The 20,000-nt window shown below is 41.8% G+C and overlaps 1 protein-coding gene across 2 annotated transcripts in view; it reads left to right on the forward strand.

The window, feature by feature from the left end:
• LOC136866094 (dehydrogenase/reductase SDR family member on chromosome X) overlaps positions 1–20,000 on the forward strand; it is a 136,827-nt gene that overhangs the window by 23,600 nt on the left and 93,227 nt on the right. For both annotated transcript variants that reach the window (XM_067142757.2, XM_067142758.2), the window contains exons 2-3: positions 15,262–15,369; positions 18,370–18,543. In XM_067142757.2, coding sequence (XP_066998858.2) covers positions 15,262–15,369; positions 18,370–18,543 — 282 coding nt within the window. The remainder of the gene's footprint in view (positions 1–15,261; positions 15,370–18,369; positions 18,544–20,000) is intronic.

Genomic DNA, 20,000 nt, shown 5'->3' on the forward strand with positions numbered 1-20,000 from the left:
GTCGAAAGCCTTTTCCAGTTCATAGAACACTAAGTATAAAGGAGTCTGTTGCTCTCTGCATTTTTCCTTGCTGTGCCTTGCACAGAAGATCATATCTGTTGTGCCTCTGGACATTCAAAAACTGCACTATGACTCAGGTAGAATCCTCTCGAAAATAATATGCAGGCGATTGAGAAAAATTCTAACAAGAGTAACAATAGTGGCATTTTTAAGGTCACCAGGTATTTCGCAGGTTTCCCATATTAAGAGGATAAGCGTATGAAGTCTGGTCTCTAGAGGTAGGTCTCCACTTTGAATCAATTCCAGAGGAATGTTATCTGGGCCAGGATCCTTGCCAGGTTTCAGTTTACTGAGAGCAGCATTGAATTCCTTGAATGTTGGTAGGAGAACCATCTATGGTTGTTGGGGATGTAGAGGCGCTTTATTGAGAAAGTCTTCAGCAGCATTTGAACTCCGATTGAGAAGAGAAGAGAAATGTTCTTTCCAACGCTCCAAAATTTCTTGCCTATCAATAATAGTAGTAGCATTATTAGCAGCTTTCAGTGTCCCGGAGGAGTAGCGAGTTGGCCATATGGCTCTTTTATTCCTGCATAGAAGTTACGTGGGTCTCGCGCATCAGACATACTTTGCAATTTCTGAGTTTTCTGCTGCCACTAGTTGTTCTTTACCTCTCTTAATTGCCCCTGACTTTTACGCTTGAGTTCAAGAAAATGTGCTTTCTTTGCGTCTGAAGATGGATCTTGAAGAAGGGGATTCTCGTTTAGCATTGATGACACACAAAATGTCTTTGTTGTTGTCATCAAACTAGTTGTCTTATGTTTTTCTTAAAACCAATGGTTTGAAAATGCCTGGGTGGTTTATGGCGAAGACTGACCCTAAGTTAAGAGAATAATAGCTTGTAATCCATCCAGCAATCATCGACATTTCTAGCTGTCCTGGTGATAAGGACGTCCTTTTTATCACATTGTCGAGTGATGATGTAATCAAGGATGTGCCAGTGCTTAGAGCAAGGGTACATCCATGTGGTCTTGAAGCGATTAGGTAGGCAAAACTTCATATTACTTATGAAAAGTCCATGTTCAGTAATAGACCGAGAAGCAGCAATCTGTTGGCATTGCAAGTACCAAGTCCTTCTTTGCCCATCGCATTTTCCCATAGCAGATTATCCTTTCCAACTCTAGCATTGAAGTCACCTTGTACGTAGAGCTTATCTTTAGTTGATACGTTGGAGGTCATTGTGGAAAGCATGTTATAGAACTGGTTCTTAGCATCGTCATCAGCATCTAATGTAGGAGCATAAACAGAGATGAAAGTCATGAAGCTATCTCCAGAGAGTGGTATATGGAGAGTCATAAGTCTTTCACTAATTGCAGTTGGGAAAAGTTGGTGATTAACAAATATATTAGTCTTCACGGCAAATCCAACACCATACCAATATAAATGGTCCGTTATTGGATATTATAAATTTTCCAGCTAGCTCATTCTTGGTTGCCAGCGTTTCGCCCTCGTGTGCTAGGGTGGGCTCATCAGTTGGTACCTAGCACACCTACCAATACGCTGGCTAGTGCATACCGTGGAGGCCACTGCGTAGGCTAACTGGAGCCACCGGCAGTGCCAATGCACTAAGAGACTTTGTCTCATCACTAAAAATTGATGCCTGCTTGGCCATCAGATGATATAGTTGTTGAAATCCAACACCATGAATACAACGCTCTCCATCCCCCTTACCCTTCCAAAAGATGGTATATCCTAAACTGGATTCAGTAACTTCACCTTCACTGGATAATCTTGTTTCACTCAAAGCAGGTACATCAATATTCAATCTAGAAAGCTCGTAGACAACAAGAGCTGTTCTCCTTTCAGGTCTGTCACTCTCTTTTGTGTCAAGCAGTGTTTAGACATTCCATGTTGCAATTATAAATTGTTTTCCTTGATTGTTTCGACCACATATCGGGTGACCCACTGAGTGCGGTCGCTCAGCTGGACAAAAGTGTGACTTTCTATGTTTATCCCACCTTTTCTAGGGCCTTCCCCATTTGGGGTGGGCAGCCGTGATCCTAAATAGACCTGCCCAAACACAAGTGCAGGACCGAATTCTCAAGTACAATTCTTAGAAAGACAACCATCACACACCTGCTGTCAACGTGCAGGTCCAAACTGAAGGCTTCCAGTTTCATCCAAAAACCTGCCTCCACCATTCTTATCCCATCGCCGTTAGTCTTGGAGTGAAAAGTTACAGCTGAAAAAAGTGCCACTGGCATGGTTTTGTTTAAGGTGGATCACAGCTTGCCAGGAAGTGACCCACACACTATGATTTCGGAATCATTCACCACGGCACATATGCATAAGACATGTGGTGTCAAACACCGAAACTACAACGGACTGCTGCTGACTTGAGAAAAACCGAATGGCACCTTCATAGCCAATCCGTCTGGAATTCTCTTTCTCGCTTCACTCTCCATACCAAAGCCCATCTTCTCCGCCGAGTAAACTGTTGAGTAATGGTATTTCGGTAGCATCAGCCCTCCTAAAGAGCCTCATCTGCCTGAAGCCATTGATCTCCTTAGATTTTACTCTTATTTATCCCCAAGTCCAGGGATGCTTTTTCCGCCATCTCCACCGTACTGAAGTCCACCTTCTCTGCCGTAGATGCTGTTGAGGTCTTAACTCATAACCCGGAGCTGGGACCCTTACCAGATGCTACACACTTGGTTAGTGTGTTCTGGGACTCACATAGGCAAGGACACCACTTCCTGGGTAGGGCTGCCTACGAGGAGGGTCCCTACCTGCTATGTTTTAAGGGCCATTTAAACAACAATAATCATCATTGTGGGTGTATGAAAATCAAAAATAACAATATTTTTTGGTTATTTTGTGAAGTTTTGAGTATTAAAAACTGTGATTTAAGGTCCAATGTGATTTATTCTGATAATGAAGATGTAACTCTACCTTCCATGGCATTTACAGGATATTTTTTCTGGGGAGCCTGGACAATGCAGAGGTGGGACAGGTTTTTTCTCCAAGTACTGTGGTTTTCCCGGTCGTCTTTCATTCCAGTAACACTCTCCAATATTTCATCTGTCAGTTATCAATCATTGCCCCAGAGGAGTGCAACAGGTTTCAGCACATGGCACAATTCTTATCCTTGCTGCCAGATGGGGGCTTCGTTCATTCCATTCATGACTTGGCCGAATGACTGGGAACAGGCTATGGATTTTCAGTTTCAGATAATCTTTTTCTGGGCCAGAAAAGAAGAGGCTTGTTTTGAAGAAATAGATCTCTAGCTGAGACTTGTGGGTTCATGTATGGACATTCTTACAGAACTAGATTAAGGATTTGCTTGAAAGGACATTTGCATAAAGATCTTTAAATAGGAGTTTGAGACAGAGAAAACCTCCTGTGAGTGGGGGATGCAGATGAAGAATACACCCACAGTATCCGCTGCCTGTTGTAAGAGGTGACTAAAAGGGGTGACGAAGGGATTACTGAATTAGAACCATGAAACTACTTGTGATTAGTACCATCACGTGGGGAACACCATGGGCCATCTTGACTTGCGAGTAGTACTACTATGTTTGGTACTCGTTAGGTTTGTGATTAGTACCACTATATGCGAAACACCATGGACTTATGTTTGCCTGTGATGTACCATTATGTGAGAAACACCACAGGTTTGGGCATTGCCTGCGATTAGTATCACTATAATGAGCGACACCATGGGTCTTCGTTGCCTGTGATTAGTACCCACTATGTGAGGAACACCACGGGTTTGTGTTGTCTATGAGTGGCGCCATTATGTGAGAAACATCATTGCGATGTAGAATACTTGTGAATAGTACCATAATGTGTGGAACACCGTGAGTCTACGCTACTTTTGATTAGTACCGCAACATGAGAATTGTCATGATTCTACTTTACTAGCAATAAGTACCATTACGAGGGGCCGTTGACCTGGATTTTGGACCCCTTTAGATAACAAGCATCATTGATTCAGGATTGTGCTTAGGAAGAAGTCCCTTTGTCAGCAATAATATTGTTTCAAGATAGTTTCTGGGAACGTGGGCCATTGCGGGTCGGATCAGCTGATTGTTTAAAGTTTATAATCATTGTTCATCATTGTCCTTTTGAATTCTAGTCGGGATCAATTTTGGAATTATTTTTAACCTTCAGTATTGTGAGTTGGATTCGCGGATTATTTTAAATTAATATTCATCCATTCATTCTTCATCATCACATTCTGAATTCTGGTCAGTGGATGAATTTTGGACTTTTAAATTGCCATTACTTTTTGTCTCATTTTGTACCATTATGGGCCAGTGACCTAGATGTTAGGCTCCTTTAAACAATAAGCATCATTATCATCATCATCGAGACAGAGAAATTAGTGAAATACCAGGTGAAGCTGGAACCCATCTAGGGCTATTAAGCAAATTAAGAATATTATTTAATTCTGTCCCTCTTAGCTATTTTTATCACAATTTTATCTTACTTGGAAAACCCTTTCTTTTCTAAAACAGCCCAAGTTAGCTGGTTTGGTCCTGGTTCAGTCCGGTGATATTTGAAAGTGCTCAAATAACTCAGCCCCGTTTTTGTAGATTTACTGGCACATTAAAGAACTCCTGTGGGACAAACTTCTGGCACTGCAGCGTCTCTGAAAACTGTAATAGTTGTTAGTAAGACATAAAGCCAAATAACATTATCATCTTTGCTGTTGATACTGACTCCTATATTACTTGGCATTTCCTAAACCTTGTCTAAACTTATCATCTGCTCTTTTACATAGTGAATTCACTGATACTGTTCTAGTCCTAATTCCTGCAATGACCAGATCTACCCTTATCATTCATTAATTCACATGTCTAATAGAAGCTTTGTTGTGTGCTTTGGTTTTTTCTAACAAACAATTTTATTAACACTCTGCTCTTCCCCCTTTTAACCCGTTAAGAACACCTTGTAACTTCCTCGCTATGTCCCCTTACTGGCACATGAATATCATTAATTCTTGAGCCCCATTGATATTGATGTATCCACAATGACGCACACAAAATGTTGTCAACTTGTGAACACGGATTTATTTAAAATTATTTACAAATTGATTGCACATAACCTAAATCACTGCCATCACAACAAAACACTTCACTCCATAAACATGAACAAGCCGCCATTTCTAACAACTGCCTGTCACTTCAACATGGAGACTGCTACCATTGTATGTCAACTACCACCTTTACTAAACCAATTCACATACTTCAAACACTTGTTAGCACGACGCACGTCTGGTCAGAACAACTGTTAAACCATAACTCTTACTAAACAATAACTCGTCTCTACCGTCAAGATCGCCTCCTTATATATGTTCTGGCCAGGCTTCTAGAAAGATACGTTGCAAAAAGAAATACCTTCTCGTAGATTCTCGAGTGCCTAACAACATACATATAGTGTACAGAATATTCTCCATCGTTCTCATCTACCCAGTACCACTCTGGACGTTACAGTGTGTTTCACAATTTTTTAGTGGATTACATATCATTAATACAGGTAATAATAAATTATATACAGGTACTTACATTAACTAAACTCATATAAATGTCTATATACAGTAAATATTTCATGACATAACCTCAAACTAATAATGATACTAATAAGTGGATGTACATCACAAGTCATAATAATAATCATAATCGTAAAATAATATGTAATAATAATTCGAGCTCGATACTTGCATTATTTACCCATGGGTGAGAGAATATTTTTTTCAAGTTATATCAGCTTATCACACTTATGTCAATGCCCCCCCTATAACTTGAAACAATTTCCACACTCTGTCACACTTGTCGACTTTGCTTTGGTCGTAGATTGTATCTTCTTTCTTCCTCGATGTTGCTGGATGTGCTGTCCTCTTGACCAGCTTATGCAGTGTCAGGGGTCGGGGTTGCCTCGCTGCCAGCCTCTTCCTGGATGATAGTCGATGCATTCTCCTCACGATGACCAGATGGTGCTGTGTCATTAGTAGCCTCTCCTCCAGGCTTACTCTGTATGCGCAGCAGTTGGGTGACTTGCTGCAATTCCAATGCCTGGACTTTGACAGGAGGGTTGGTCTTCAGAAAGTAGACCCCATTGCCCAGCTGTTTATCCACCTCAATGGGACCAACCCACTTAGGTGCGAGACTTGCGTGAAACCCACCAATCTTATTATTGACTGGGTATTTATGATGCAATACTTGGTGGCCTAATAGGAAGATCTGGGTCTCTTCGACATCTTGAGCCTTGGTCTGGGTAAGGGATCTCTTCTCAGCCAAAGCTTGCTTCTCCTTGATGTTCTGCTGCTGCTGCTACTGCCACTCTGCCAGGGAAACAGCTGCATTATTTTGACCAGGAGTGGGTGGTTGATGAATCTCCCAATCCCCGGTGCCGTATAGCTGTTGACCAAGGAACAGTTCCGCTGGGGAATAGCCGGTGACACGGTTGATGCGTCGCCGCAGGGCAGGGAGTGACTGCGGTATCTGATGGTCCCACAATCGATGTTCTTTGTCTATCAGGTGGGCCCGTAGCATCCTTTTCAGCTCCTGGTTTCGTCATTCTGTTGGATTGGCCCTTGATTGTAGATATGGGTGGTCCAGTGCTCCACACCCCATTCTGTCATCCTTTGCTGCCACTTCCTTGACGTGAACTGACAGAATGCACCGTGGATAACCATAGAGGCTGAATACCTCGTCTTGTAGCAGGCTGGTGATGTATCCCGTCGTGGTTTCAAGTATTGGAAAGGCCTCAGTCCATCTTGTGAAGAGGTCGGTGATTACTAGGAATCCTGTTTTACTGCGTGGTGTTCTAGGTTAAGGACCCATCAAGTCCAGGACTATGATCTCCCTCGGGTGTTGTGGCTGTCTTCCTCGTTGGCTGGAATCTGCCTTCCTGTTGCTCGCCTTGGTGCAGGCACAGATGGAGCACCCCTTCACGTAGTCCTGGATGTCTTTCCGCATGTTGACCCAGAAGAATCTTTGTCGGATAGACTGATACGTCTCTTCGTCTCCTGGATGCCCAGCTTCAGTAGTGTCGTGGAACTTCTCAAGCATGTCTGTCGTGTGTTGTCTAGGGATCACCACTATTGCACGCGTGCCGGAGAGGTGCGACCTGTACATCAAGAGTCCTCTGTCGACCCGGAATTCTTGTAGCACTTCTTGAATTCCCTCGGGACGAGTCGACTATCGGTGTTCTGTCTCCTGATTCACTGCGTCATGGTCGTGCAGGGCTTGCCTTGCTCCTGCCAGTGTTTGATCACTCCCAGATCAAGTTCCTTCTTGATGGTCATAAGGAAAGTTTCCTTAGGCTCACTCTGGTGTTTTCATGGGAACTCCCTCTCGACAATGGTGCTCCTAGCTTCAGGTTCCATCGCCGGGTGCCTAGATAAGCTGTCTACTCCTATGTCCATCGGTCCTGGGATGTAACACACATCAAAATAAAATTCTGCGATGAACAGAGCCCATCGCACCAATTTAGATTTTGAGCCAAAGTCCGAGTTTAACCATTTGAGAGCAGCGTTATCGGTGTAGAGCTGAAACTTCCTTCCCTCCAAGAAGCTTCTGAATTTGCCCATGGCCCACACCACGGCTAAGGCTTCCTTCTCGCCCTTGCAGTAGCATTGTTCGGTGGGAGGTAGCTTCCTGCTGGCATACTCGATGATGTCCCTTCCGCCGTCACTCCTCTCATGGAATAACACTGCTCCTAAGCTGGAGTCGCTAGCGTCCCTCTACAGGCACATCTTCTGTTTAGAATCGGGATGAGCTAGACCGGGGTTTTGCATATCGCAGCCTTAACGCTTTGAATGCTGCCTCTTCCTTGCTGGTCCATTGGAACAGGCGGTTGTTATGGAGTAGATCGGTGAGTGTTATTGTCTTCTCTTCAAAACGTGGCACAAAGCTGCTATACCATCTACACAAGCCGAGGAACTGACGTACTTGTCGCTTGGTCCGCGGGTGTTCAGCTTCTTCGATAGCTCGGTTCTTCTCTGGTTGCCTTTCTAAGCCTTCAGATGTCAGGACATGGCCAAGATATTCTACACGGGACTGGGCGAAGTGGCACTTCTCCAGTTGGCAAGTCAGTCCGTGAATCTTCAGTCGTTCCAGCACTTTCCTAAGATGTACAAGGTGTTCTTGAAAATTCTTACTGTTAATTAAAATGTCATTGAGGTATACTTGGCAAAAATCTCCAACATATCCTGATAATACCTTATCCATCGGTTGCGTGAAGATGGCAGGAGCATTCTTCAATCCAAAGGGCATTACTGCAAACTGGTACAATCCTCTCTGTGTCATGAATACGGTTTAGTGGTCTAGAACTTTCCTCGACCTCCACTTGCCAGTATCTGGAGTTGAGATCCAGCGTGCTGAAAACTTACTTGTTTCAGTGAGTCTTTCAGGTCAGGCATGGAGTAGGCATCACCAACGGTCTTCTCGTTAACCTGCGGAAATCCACACAGTGTCGATACTCCCCATTCTTCTTCTTCAGTAGGGCGATAGGTGAAGCCCAACAGGATGTAGAGTGTTCGATGAGACCTTGCCCTTCCATCCTTGAATCTTCTGGATGATGAAGTTGCGCTTATCCAGGTTGATTGGATGTGGACGTTGCTTGATTGGTGAGGAAGCGTTGCATTCAATGGTGTGGGTTACCATGGTAGTCCATCCTATTTTATTGCTGATGACTTCCGGAAAGTCCTTTAAGGTGTGTCTCGGCTCCGCTTCTTAACTCGGTCAAAGATGCGTTAAGTGGATATCTCCCAGGATACACCGACTTCTGTATCCTTGCAAGTTCAGAGATTTCCATCATGCCAGGTGACCCTCAGACGTCTGTCTATTCTCAAAAAGACTTCATGAGCTGCATAGTCTAGGATCACCTTGTATTCCACCAGAAAGTCATGACCTAATATGATGTAAGATATCAGGTCCTGAATCACTGCAACATCAATTACAATAGGCATACTCATACGTTTAGCTGTTAGGTTAGTCTGTCCTTGGATGGAATAGGTTACCTCATCCGCTGCTCCCACTACCCTTCCGAGATGGTGAGACTTCATAGGCAACAGTCCCGTTGACAAATGAATGGCTTCCTTGGCTGTCAAGTATGGCTGAAAAATTCTCGTTGCCAATCCTTAAGATGATAGCTGGGCGGGGTTGACCTATTCTACTCACTATCTGACCAACCCCTCTTCTATTTGACCAGGGTTGCTCGTCTGTCAGGTCTTGAGGCACCTTCCTATTCTTGGTCCCATCCCCCTTTATCCAGAATGGGCCGGACCTAGATTCTCCGACGTCAAGGTTGGGCACTTGTTCTTCTGGTATCCCGCTTTTCCACACTGGTAGCACCACTTAATTGCACTGGTCTCTTCCATAGCTTTGCTCTTGTTTTCCTCCTCCAGCTGGGAAGTGTAGGTGGTAAGAACAGTAGGGGTAGACCAAGGAATGAATATGACAAGCAGATTAGAGCAGATGTATGATGCAGTAGTTACGTAGAAATAAAAAGGTTAGCACAGGATAGGGTGGCATGGAGTGCTGCATCAAACCAGTCTATAGACTGATGACTCAGATAGATATCTTTAAGCTTCTTTTAGAGTTTTCTACTACACACTTTACAACCTGATTCTAGATTTACAGAATATGAATAATTCATATGAAACATGAAAAATAAAGCATGTAAATCTCTACAGAGAATGTTTTAATATACTCACAATTACATGTATTAGATTGTAAAGTTGTTTGATGTCATTATATTATGGCTTTTTAATGTACCAATTAAAACCATCATTATATTCTTAATATCTTCTGTTTGCATTCTTTTGCAATTAATTTTGTTGCATGAATCCTAAACAACTCTACAACAGGTTCTCCGTTCAGGGACTCACCAATAATAACATTCATATTACACTGCAGCAAAGCTCTCACTACTTCCACACCCAGTCCTCGGGCACCCCCAGTGATGACAGCCACTTTCTCTGGTCTGGATACTATCTCTATAAGTAACAAACATTTAAATAAATTACCACATCTCCAAAAAACACACAGTCATAATATGAAGAAAGTTCTCATGCCAGTTGGTTGTGCCTCGGTCAATAGCTTCCTTTTCACGGAGCTCTTCACCCCTTCGGAATTAAACCTAGCAAGGAATTACCTCTTGAAGTCTGTCAGTTTAAATTTAGACCCTTCAGGTTATTCCACCAAGTAGCGGCTTGGCCCTTTAATCGCGGTGTGATGAGTTGCACAAAGATGTCCCCTGGTAGGTTAGTCCATCCTAACAGACTGACCGATCCCTCGATGAAGCTAGTCGGGTTCTCTTCCAGTCGCCCGTGGAATTCCGGAAGGCTCTCTATAATCACCTTCGGGTCTAGGTGTCCTCTATTGCTGGTTAGGTTTGAGGGGGTTAGAGGTGTGGCGGTACGTCCTGTTTGAGTTATTCTATTTTCTACTGCATGAAGGATGCTTTCCCTTATATTCTGCACATATCCCTTGATGGTCAAAATGGGTTTTCTAACCTTCCTTCAACAGCAGAAATATGGCTCCCGAAATTTCCCTCGATGGCAGAGATACGGCTCTCAAAATTTCTCTCAACTGTAGAAATTCTCCCCTCAACCTGTTGCTTTATGCTGGAAACCTGGATTTCCACCTCCTCCTTCAGGTTCAAGATATCCCCTTCCAGGTGGCTTACTCTACTATCAATCTGGTCAACCTGTCCCAGTTTTGACCTGATGTCCGATATCTGCTGCATTAATCGATTGGTGACGTCGCTAATTTGCGATGAAATTTTGTCATTTACGCTTGAAATTTTTTATTTTATGCCCTGTTCAACTTTGTAAACCTGCGTGTACCCTTGTGATATTTGTCGGGTTAAAACTGAGTTAGCTCGAGAAATTTCGTCTGAAATTTTGTCATGTACGTCTAAAATTTTGTCATTTAATTTCGAAATTTGATCTGCAATCTGTCCTCTTAGGCCGGAATTGATGCCTGAAATTTTGTCATTTAGTGCCTGCACCATGGTTATTAAGTTAGAACACATTTTAGGGATATTTACCTCTTCTTCTGTCTTGGAATCTTTGTTGAATTCAATGAAAAACTTTTCGGGATCTTCTCCTCTTTCCACGAGATCTTCCCGTAGCCGCGCCTGTAGCGATTTCTTCTTCCCGTTCTTTGGGAGATTCCTCTTGGTAAATTCGTCTTTGAGCTGTTTCACCGACATATTTTCTAGTATTACTTGCAGTTTGATCTATTTCGCGTTCTTATGTCCTGTCCCACGGTCGCCAATGATGTATCCACAATGGCGTACACAAATCCTGTCAAGTTGTGTACATGGATTTATTTACAAATTAAATGCACATAACCTAAATCGCTGCCTTCATAACAAAACATCTCACTCCGTAAACATCAACAAGCTGCCATTTCCAACATCTTCCTATCACTTCAACATGGAGACTGCAACCACTCCATGTCAATTACCAACTTTACTAAACCAATTCACATTCTTTAAACACTCGTTAGCACTATTTAACGTCAAAAACATAACTGGTCTGTATTGAAAAAAGATTTACATTGAAAGATAAAGGTATAGGATTTTCCACTTGAATAACTGAGGCCGTAGGGTGACGGGTGCGAGTTCATGAGAAACGGTGTTGTCAGGTGGTCAAATGTAATTCTAGAAGGATCTTGATTCAAAACGGACCTCAAGCACCACGTTATTGGCGAGAAGTTAAAGAGGAACTGCCGAGCGATGTGTCAAGGACATTCACATGTTTGAATATACTACTGAAATATAGATTTAAAAACCATTTTACACCCTGACAGTCAAGCTATTTCAGTAAGATTTAAGCAAGATACAAACCATGAAAGCCGTTTACTTGATTTTTAAAAATTCGACCAGTCTATGATGGCTTTCCGATTATAATCCATAGAGGAACTATCCTTTACAAGCATTGGGCAATAAATGCTCTTCTCTCTTACACTATAGTAATACTCTGAAAAACTTTAGCTAATATTGTATATATGCTGAAATCTCTCATGGTAGAACGTTCAAAAAGTTTTTATATATTACATGAAGGTCAATACTCTAATTTTAATCAGCTGTGTAAATAGTCTACACAGAAGATTTTACAAAAACTTATTGGCTACTGTAATTCTAGACACAATCGTAGCATTTAACATCACCAGGTGATAGAAATGCACAGAGCTGTACATAGATCAATTTTACCTTTTGTTCTGAACTTCATTATGATGTGCATATGAGAGTTTTATACAGTCAAATGTTTTATGTTGTGATGCAATTTTGAATTGCTAGACTTTTAGAAGGTTTTTTGTGTGTGTGTGTGTGTCTGTCTGTCTGTCTGTCTGTCTGTCTGTCTGTCTGTCTGTCTGTCTGTCTGTCTGTCTGTCTGTCTGTCTGTCTGTCTGTCTGTCTCCTTAACCTTAGGCTATGGCATATAAAAAATGCCAAAACCGGTACCTAAAAATTAATAATAAAATGTGACATTTTAATTTATATCACATTTGTAGTTGTATTGAACAGGTGGAAAATCCTATACCTTTATCTTTCAATGTAACTCGTTAGCACAACGCATGTCTGGTCAGAACAACTGTTAATCCATGATACATACTAAACAATAACTCGTCTCTACCATCAAGATCGCCGCCTTATATATGTCCTGGCCAGGCTTCTAGAAAGATACGTTACAGAAAAATACCTTCTCATAAATTCTCAAGTGCCTAACAACATACATATAGTGTACAGAATGTTCTCAGTCTTTTTCGTCTACCCAGTACCACTGTGGACGTTACAGTGTGTTTCACAGTTTTGTAGGGGATTACATATCATTAATACAGGTAATAATAAATTATATACAGGTTCTTACATTAACTAAACTCATATAAATATCTATATATAGCAAATATTTCATGACATTACCTTACAAATAATGCAATCATAAACTAATAATGATACTAATAAGTGGATGTACATCACAAGTCATATTAATAATCATAATCGTTAAATAATATGTAATAATAATTCGAGCTCGATACTTGCATTATTTACCCATGGGTGAGAGAATATTGTTTTCAAGCTATATCAGTTTATCACACTTGTGTCAATATTTATTGATAACACCCACCAAGTCCTATTTTGTATAGAAAGCTTTTTCCAAGAAGTCCCTGGTCTGCCAAATGCAAGTGGGAATCTTGCTCTCATAGGTCTGAGACTTTAAATTTCTGTCAAACAGTGCCCTGGCTTTACTTATACGTAGGTCCAGTGAGAACTCTTTCACCCTAATATTTTAGGTACCCTTGGTGAGATGGGTAGTACTAGCCACCGCAGTAAAGGATAGACTAAACCTTGACTCAGAATATATTAGAGATGCCCTCTGTACTCCATAGAAACTGGTATTCTGCCTCTCAATACCACTTATTAGGTCACTCAGCCAGTGCTTATAGTTCATGAAATAGGGCATGACTCCAAGATCCCAGACTATGAACCACTCCAATAATACACTGACTGACAGAGCAAATGCAACACCAAGAAGGAGTGGTCAGAACTTTATGCCAATTGCAGGGTAGACTGACGTCACTGAGGTATGCTCATGATGTGAAATGCGCCGCTGTGCTGCGCACGTAGCGAACGATAAATGGGACACGGCGTTGGCGAATGGCCCACTTCGTACCGTGATTTCTCAGCCGACAGTCATTGTAGAACGTGTTTTCGTGTGCCACAGGACACGTGTATAGCTAAGAATGCCAGGCCGCCATCAACGGAGGCATTTCCAGCAGACAGACGACTTTACGAGGGGTATGGTGATCGGGCTGAGAAGGGCAGGTTGGTCGCTTCGTCAAATCGCAGCCGATACCCATAGGGATGTGTCCACGGTGCAGCGCCTGTGGCGAAGATGGTTAGCGCAGGGACATGTGGCACGTGCGAGGGGTCCAGGCGCAGCCCGAGTGACGTCAGCACGCGAGGATGGGCGCATCCGCCGCCAAGCGGTGGCAACCCCGCACGCCACGTCAACCGCCATTCTTCAGCATGTGCAAGACACCCTGGTTGTTCCAATATCGACCAGAACAATTTCCCGTCGATTGGTTGAAGGAGGCCTGCACTCCCGGCGTCCGCTCAGAAGACTACCATTGACTCCACAGCATAGACGTGCACGCCTGGCATGGTGCCGGGCTAGAGCGACTTGGATGAGGGAATGGCGGAATGTCGTGTTCTCCGATGAGTCACGCTTCTGTTCTGTCAGTGATAGTCACCGCAGACGAGTGTGGCGTCGGCGTGGAGAAAGGTCAAATCCGGCAGTAACTGTGGAGCGCCCTACCGCTAGACAACGCGGCATCATGGTTTGGGGCGCTATTGCGTATGATTCCACGTCAAAACTAGTGCGTATTCAAGGCACGTTAAATGCCCACCGCTACGTGCAGCATGTGCTGCGGCCGGTGGCACTCCCGTACCTTCAGGGGCTTCCCAGTGCTCTGTTTCAGCAGGATAATGCCCGCCCACACACTGCTCGCATCTCCCAACAGGCTCTACGAGGTGTACAGATGCTTCCGTGGCCAGCGTACCCTCCGGATCTCTCACCAATCGAACACGTGTGGGATCTCATTGGACGCCGTTTGCAAACTCTGCCCCAGCCTCGTACGGACGACCAACTGTGGCAAATGGTTGACAGAGAATGGAGAACCATCCCTCAGGACACCATCCACACTCTTATTGACTCTGTACCTCGACGTGTTTCTGCGTGCATCGCCGCTCGCGGTGGTCCTACATCCTACTGAGTCGATGCTGTGCGCATTGTGTAACCTGCATATCGGTTTGAAATAAACATCAATTATTCGTCCGTGCCGTCTCTGTTTTTTCCCCAACTTTCATCCCTTTCGAACCACTCCTTCTTGGTGTTGCATTTGCTCTGTCAGTCAGTGTATAAGACTGCACATGCACTTTTAAATCTATCGAAATATGAAGCATATCAAATTAATTGCCACTTTCAGATCTATAGTTAATTTTATGACAACAGACTGCTAATCTGCCATCAACTTTGTTATAATTCAAATATTTACAGGAATGTCTCAGCATGTTAGCATGAGACCTAATTCAGATATCTCACATTCTGGATTCAACGATTACAACTTATTTAGTCCACCCCCAAGAATTGAATTTAACAACAAAATCTCTTCTTTTTCTTCATATTATGACTGTGTGTTTTTTGGAGATGTGGTAATTTATTTAAATGTTTGTTACTTATAGAGATAGTATCCAGACCAGAGAAAGTGGCTGTCATCACTGGGGGTGCCCGAGGACTGGGTGTGGAAGTAGTGAGAGCTTTGCTGCAGTGTAATATGAATGTTATTATTGGTGAGTCCCTGAACGGAGAACCTGTTGTAGAGTTGTTTAGGATTCATGCAACAAAATTAATTGCAAAAGAATGCAAACAGAAGATATTAAGAATATAATGATGGTTTTAATTGGTACATTAAAAAGCCATAATATAATGACATCAAACAACTTTACAATCTAATACATGTAATTGTGAGTATATTAAAACATTCTCTGTAGAGATTTACATGCTTTATTTTTCATGTTTCATATGAATTATTCATATTCTGTAAATCTAGAATCAGGTTGTAAAGTGTGTAGTAGAAAACTCTAAAAGAAGCTTAAAGATATCTATCTGAGTCATCAGTCTATAGACTGGTTTGATGCAGCACTCCATGCCACCCTATCCTGTGCTAACCTTTTTATTTCTACGTAACTACTGCATCATACATCTGCTCTAATCTGCTTGTCATATTCATTCCTTGGTCTACCCCTACTGTTCTTACCACCTACACTTCCTTCAAAAACCAACTGAACAAGTCCTGGGTGTCTTAAGATGTGTCCTATCATTCTATCTCTTCTTCTCGTCAAATTTAGCCAAATCGATCTCCTCTCGCCAGTTCGATTCAGTATCTCTTCATTTGTGATTCGATCTATCTATCTCACCTTCAGCATTCTTCTGTAACACCACATTTCAAAAGCTGAGCTAGTTATCGTCCATGTTTCACTTCTAAACAATGCCAGGCTCCACACGAAAGTCTTCAAAAACATATTTCGAATTCCTATATCAATGTTTGAAGTTAGCAAATTTCTTTTCTTAAGAAAGCTCTTCCTTGCTTGTGCTAATCTGCATTTTATGTCCTCCTTACTTCTGCCATCGTTGGTTATTTTACTACCCAAGTTACAATATTCATCTACTTCCTTTAAGACTTCATTTCCTATTTCCTGCATCACCTGCCTTCATTCGACTGCACTCCATTACTTTTGTTTTGGACTTATTTATTTTCATCTTATACTCCTTACCCAAGACTTCGTCCATACCATTCAGCAGCTTCTCGAGATCTTCTGCAGTCTCAGATAAAATAACAATATCATCGGCAAATCTCAAGGTTTTGATATCCTCTCCTTGGATTGTGATTCCCTTTAAATTCCTCTTTGATTTCCTTTACTGCCTGTTCTGTGTAAACATTGAAAAGGAGGGGGACAAACTACAGCCTTGCCTCACTCCTTTCTGTATTGCTGCTTCTTTTTCAAAGCCCTTGATTCTTATCACTGCAGACTGATTTTTATACAGATTGTAGATGATTCTTCGTTCTTGGTATCTGATCCCTATTATTTTCAGAATCATAAATAGCCTGGTCCAATCAACATTATTGACTGCCTTTTCTAGATCTACGAATGCCATGTACGTGTGCTTGTCCTTCTTGATTCGATCCTCTAATATCAGACTTAAAATCAGGATTGCTTGACGTGTTCCTACATTTCTTCTGAAGCCAAATTGATCTTCTCCCAACTCAGCTTCAATTTGTTTTTCCATTCTTCTGTAAACAATACGTGTTAACATTTTGCAGGCATGAGATACTAAACTAAGAGTGCAATAGTTTTCACACCTGTCAGTACCGGCTTTCTTTGGAATAGGTATAACAACATTCTTCCGAAAATCGGATGGGACTTCTCCTGTCTCATACATCTTACACAATGGAATAACCTTGCCATACTGGTTTCTCTTAAGGCAGTCAGTAATTCAGAGGGAATGTCAATCAAATCAAGGTGCCTTGTTCCTATTTAGGTTGCTCACAGCTCTTTCAAACTCTGACCTCAAAATTGGGTCGCCCATTTCATCTGCATCAACAGCCTCTTCCTGTTCCAGAACCAAATTATCTACATCTTTACCTTGATACAACTGTTACCGAGCTCGATAGCTGCAGTCGCTTAAGTGCGGCCAGTATCCAGTATTCGGGAGATAGTAGGTTCGAACCCCACTGTCGGCAGCCCTGAAAATGGTTTTCCGTGGTTTCCCATTTTCACACCAGGCAAATGCTGGGGCTGTACCTTAATTAAGGCCACGGCCGCTTCCTTCACACTCCTAGCCCTTCCCTGTCCCATCATCGCCATAAGACCTATCTGTGTCGGTGCGACATAAAGCAACTAGCAAAAAAAAAAAAAAAAAAAAAAAAAAAAGATACAACTGTTGAATATGTTCCTGCCATCTTTCTGCTTTGTCTTTTTTCCCTAGAAGTGGCTTTCCATCTGAGCTCTTAATATTCATACACCTAGATTTCCTTTCTCCAAAGGTTTCCTTGATTTTCCTGTATGCAGCGTCTACCTTTCCCAGGACCACACAACCTTCGACATCCTTGCACTTCTCCTTCAGCCATTCTTCCTTAGCTATCTTGCACTTTCTATCCACTTGATTCTTTAATCACCTGTATTCTTTTCTGCCCTCTTCTTTTCTAGCATTCTTGTATTTTCGTCATTCATCAATCAGGTCTAGTATCTCCTGAGTTATCCACTGATTCTTAGTTGATCTTTTCTTCCTTCCTAACATTTCTTCAGCAGCCCTACTGACTCCATTTTTCATGACTCTCCACTCTTCTTCTATAGTGTTTCCTTCAGCCTTTTCATTTAGTCCTTGTGCAACATGTTCCTTGAAACAATCCCTCACACTCTTTTCTTTCAACTTGTCTAGATCCCATCTTTTTGTATTCCTTCCTTTCTTCAACTTCAGATGGCATTTCATGACCAACAAGTTGTGGTCAGAGTCCATGTCTGCTCCAACACCTGGTTTCTGAATCTCTGCCTAATCATAATGAAGTCTATTTGATACCTTCCAGTGTCTCCAGGTCTCGTCCACGTATAAAGCCGTCGTTTGTGGTGTTTGAACCAAGTAATAAGGCTTCTTTACTGACTACAAACTGAAAAAGAGTGAGGGGATCTATTTCAGATGAAACTTGTATCCTTAAAATGATTTTGTGTAGGCCTATAAATCAGTTTGCTGCATGTTGATAAAGTTCTTTTCTCCTTCCTTTTTATTTAAAGGTTGCCGAAATGTTGAAGCGGGTGAAAAGATGATTGAAAAGATCCGGCCCTCTGGGGATTACAATGGAAGAGCTTCTTGTGTACATCTAGATTTGATGTCATTGAAGTCTGTCCAATCATTTGCTGAATTTGTAATAAATAAATATCCTCGGTTACATTATCTGATAAATAATGGTATGTATCACCCTTCTTGCTTGTATTTTGAACTTTCTGCTCTGCAGTATATCATAATTATTAATTATCTCTCCAGCATGTTTGTGGGTTGTTTGGGAAAATATTTTTTTATACTGGTTTGTAAAAGAGGAAAAAAGAAAAGATGCCATTCACCGACTCTCTCTTTAAAAGTAATAAACTTCATTGTTAGGTTCCGTATTGAGTTGAGACTATGCTTAAAGTAAATACAAAATTTTAATATTCCACCTACTCAATACTAAAAAATCATGTGATGTTTTTACAAAAACATTACAATGACATTAAAAGGTACTAGTTTCGGTCCACTGTGGACCATCATCAGCCTAGCCAAATTACAACAGTAAAAGACATAGTGATAAAAATAGTATGGAGAAATGAGAGGATCTAAAAGGATGGGATGGTGGTGGAATGACAGATAAAAGTGAAAAAACCGTATTTGCGAATAATGATAAAAGTAACAGAAGTGTTCACAATGACAAGTAAAATCTTGTGAAGTCACAGTAAAAACTCTTGATGAGATAGTCAGGTTGGCAGTTGCTCCTCTGTTGCACGATTGACATATATAACTACGTATATGCTTCTAGAAAGTTGTAGATGTAAGTTCCACTTTTGCGTAGAGGGAAGTGGAACTTACATCTACAACTTTCTAGAAGCATATACGTAGTTATATATGTCAATCGTGCAACAGAGGAGCAACTGCCAACCTGACTATCTCATCAAGAGTTTTTACTGTGACTTCACAAGATTTTACTTGTCATTGTGAACACTTCTGTTACTTTTATCATTATTCGCAAATACGGTTTTTTCACTTTTATCTGTCATTCCACCACCATCCCATCCTTTTAGATCCTCTCATTTCTCCATACTATTTTTATCACTATGTCTTTTACTGTTGTAATTTGGCTAGGCTGATGATGGTCCACAGTGGACCGAAACTAGTACCTTTTAATGTCATTGTAATGTTTTTGTAAAAACATCACATGATTTTTTAGTATTGAGTAGGTGGAATATTAAAATTTTGTATTTACTTTAAGCATAGACTCTCTCTTTTATCATCTTACACATTTTCCCCCCTGAAGTCATTAACATACTGTTTATTAATCCAATCTTCTCTAACAGTCCTTCACTATCCTGTAGGGTACAGTCAAATGCTTATATTCCATATTTTAGAGTTAATATGCCCTCGATTTTACCGTTTGACGTGACCATGAGGGCTGTGAGTATGGAGGCCAACGGGAGCTGACAATGCCAATGGAACAGCGACTATGTGGGCAGGGTCAGTGGCGAGCAAAACAACAACCCCTGTGAATGGTTGAGGCACATCATAACAAAGTTGGCCAAGCTCCTCAGGAGATACAGGAACCTGCCTGACAATTAATAGGCACCCGGAATGATCTGAAAGTGGAAACTATGAGATTATCTACACTCTTCTGTTAGCT

This window comes from Anabrus simplex, chromosome 3, assembly GCF_040414725.1.
Source record: "Anabrus simplex isolate iqAnaSimp1 chromosome 3, ASM4041472v1, whole genome shotgun sequence".
Lineage (NCBI taxonomy): Eukaryota > Metazoa > Arthropoda > Insecta > Orthoptera > Tettigoniidae > Anabrus > Anabrus simplex.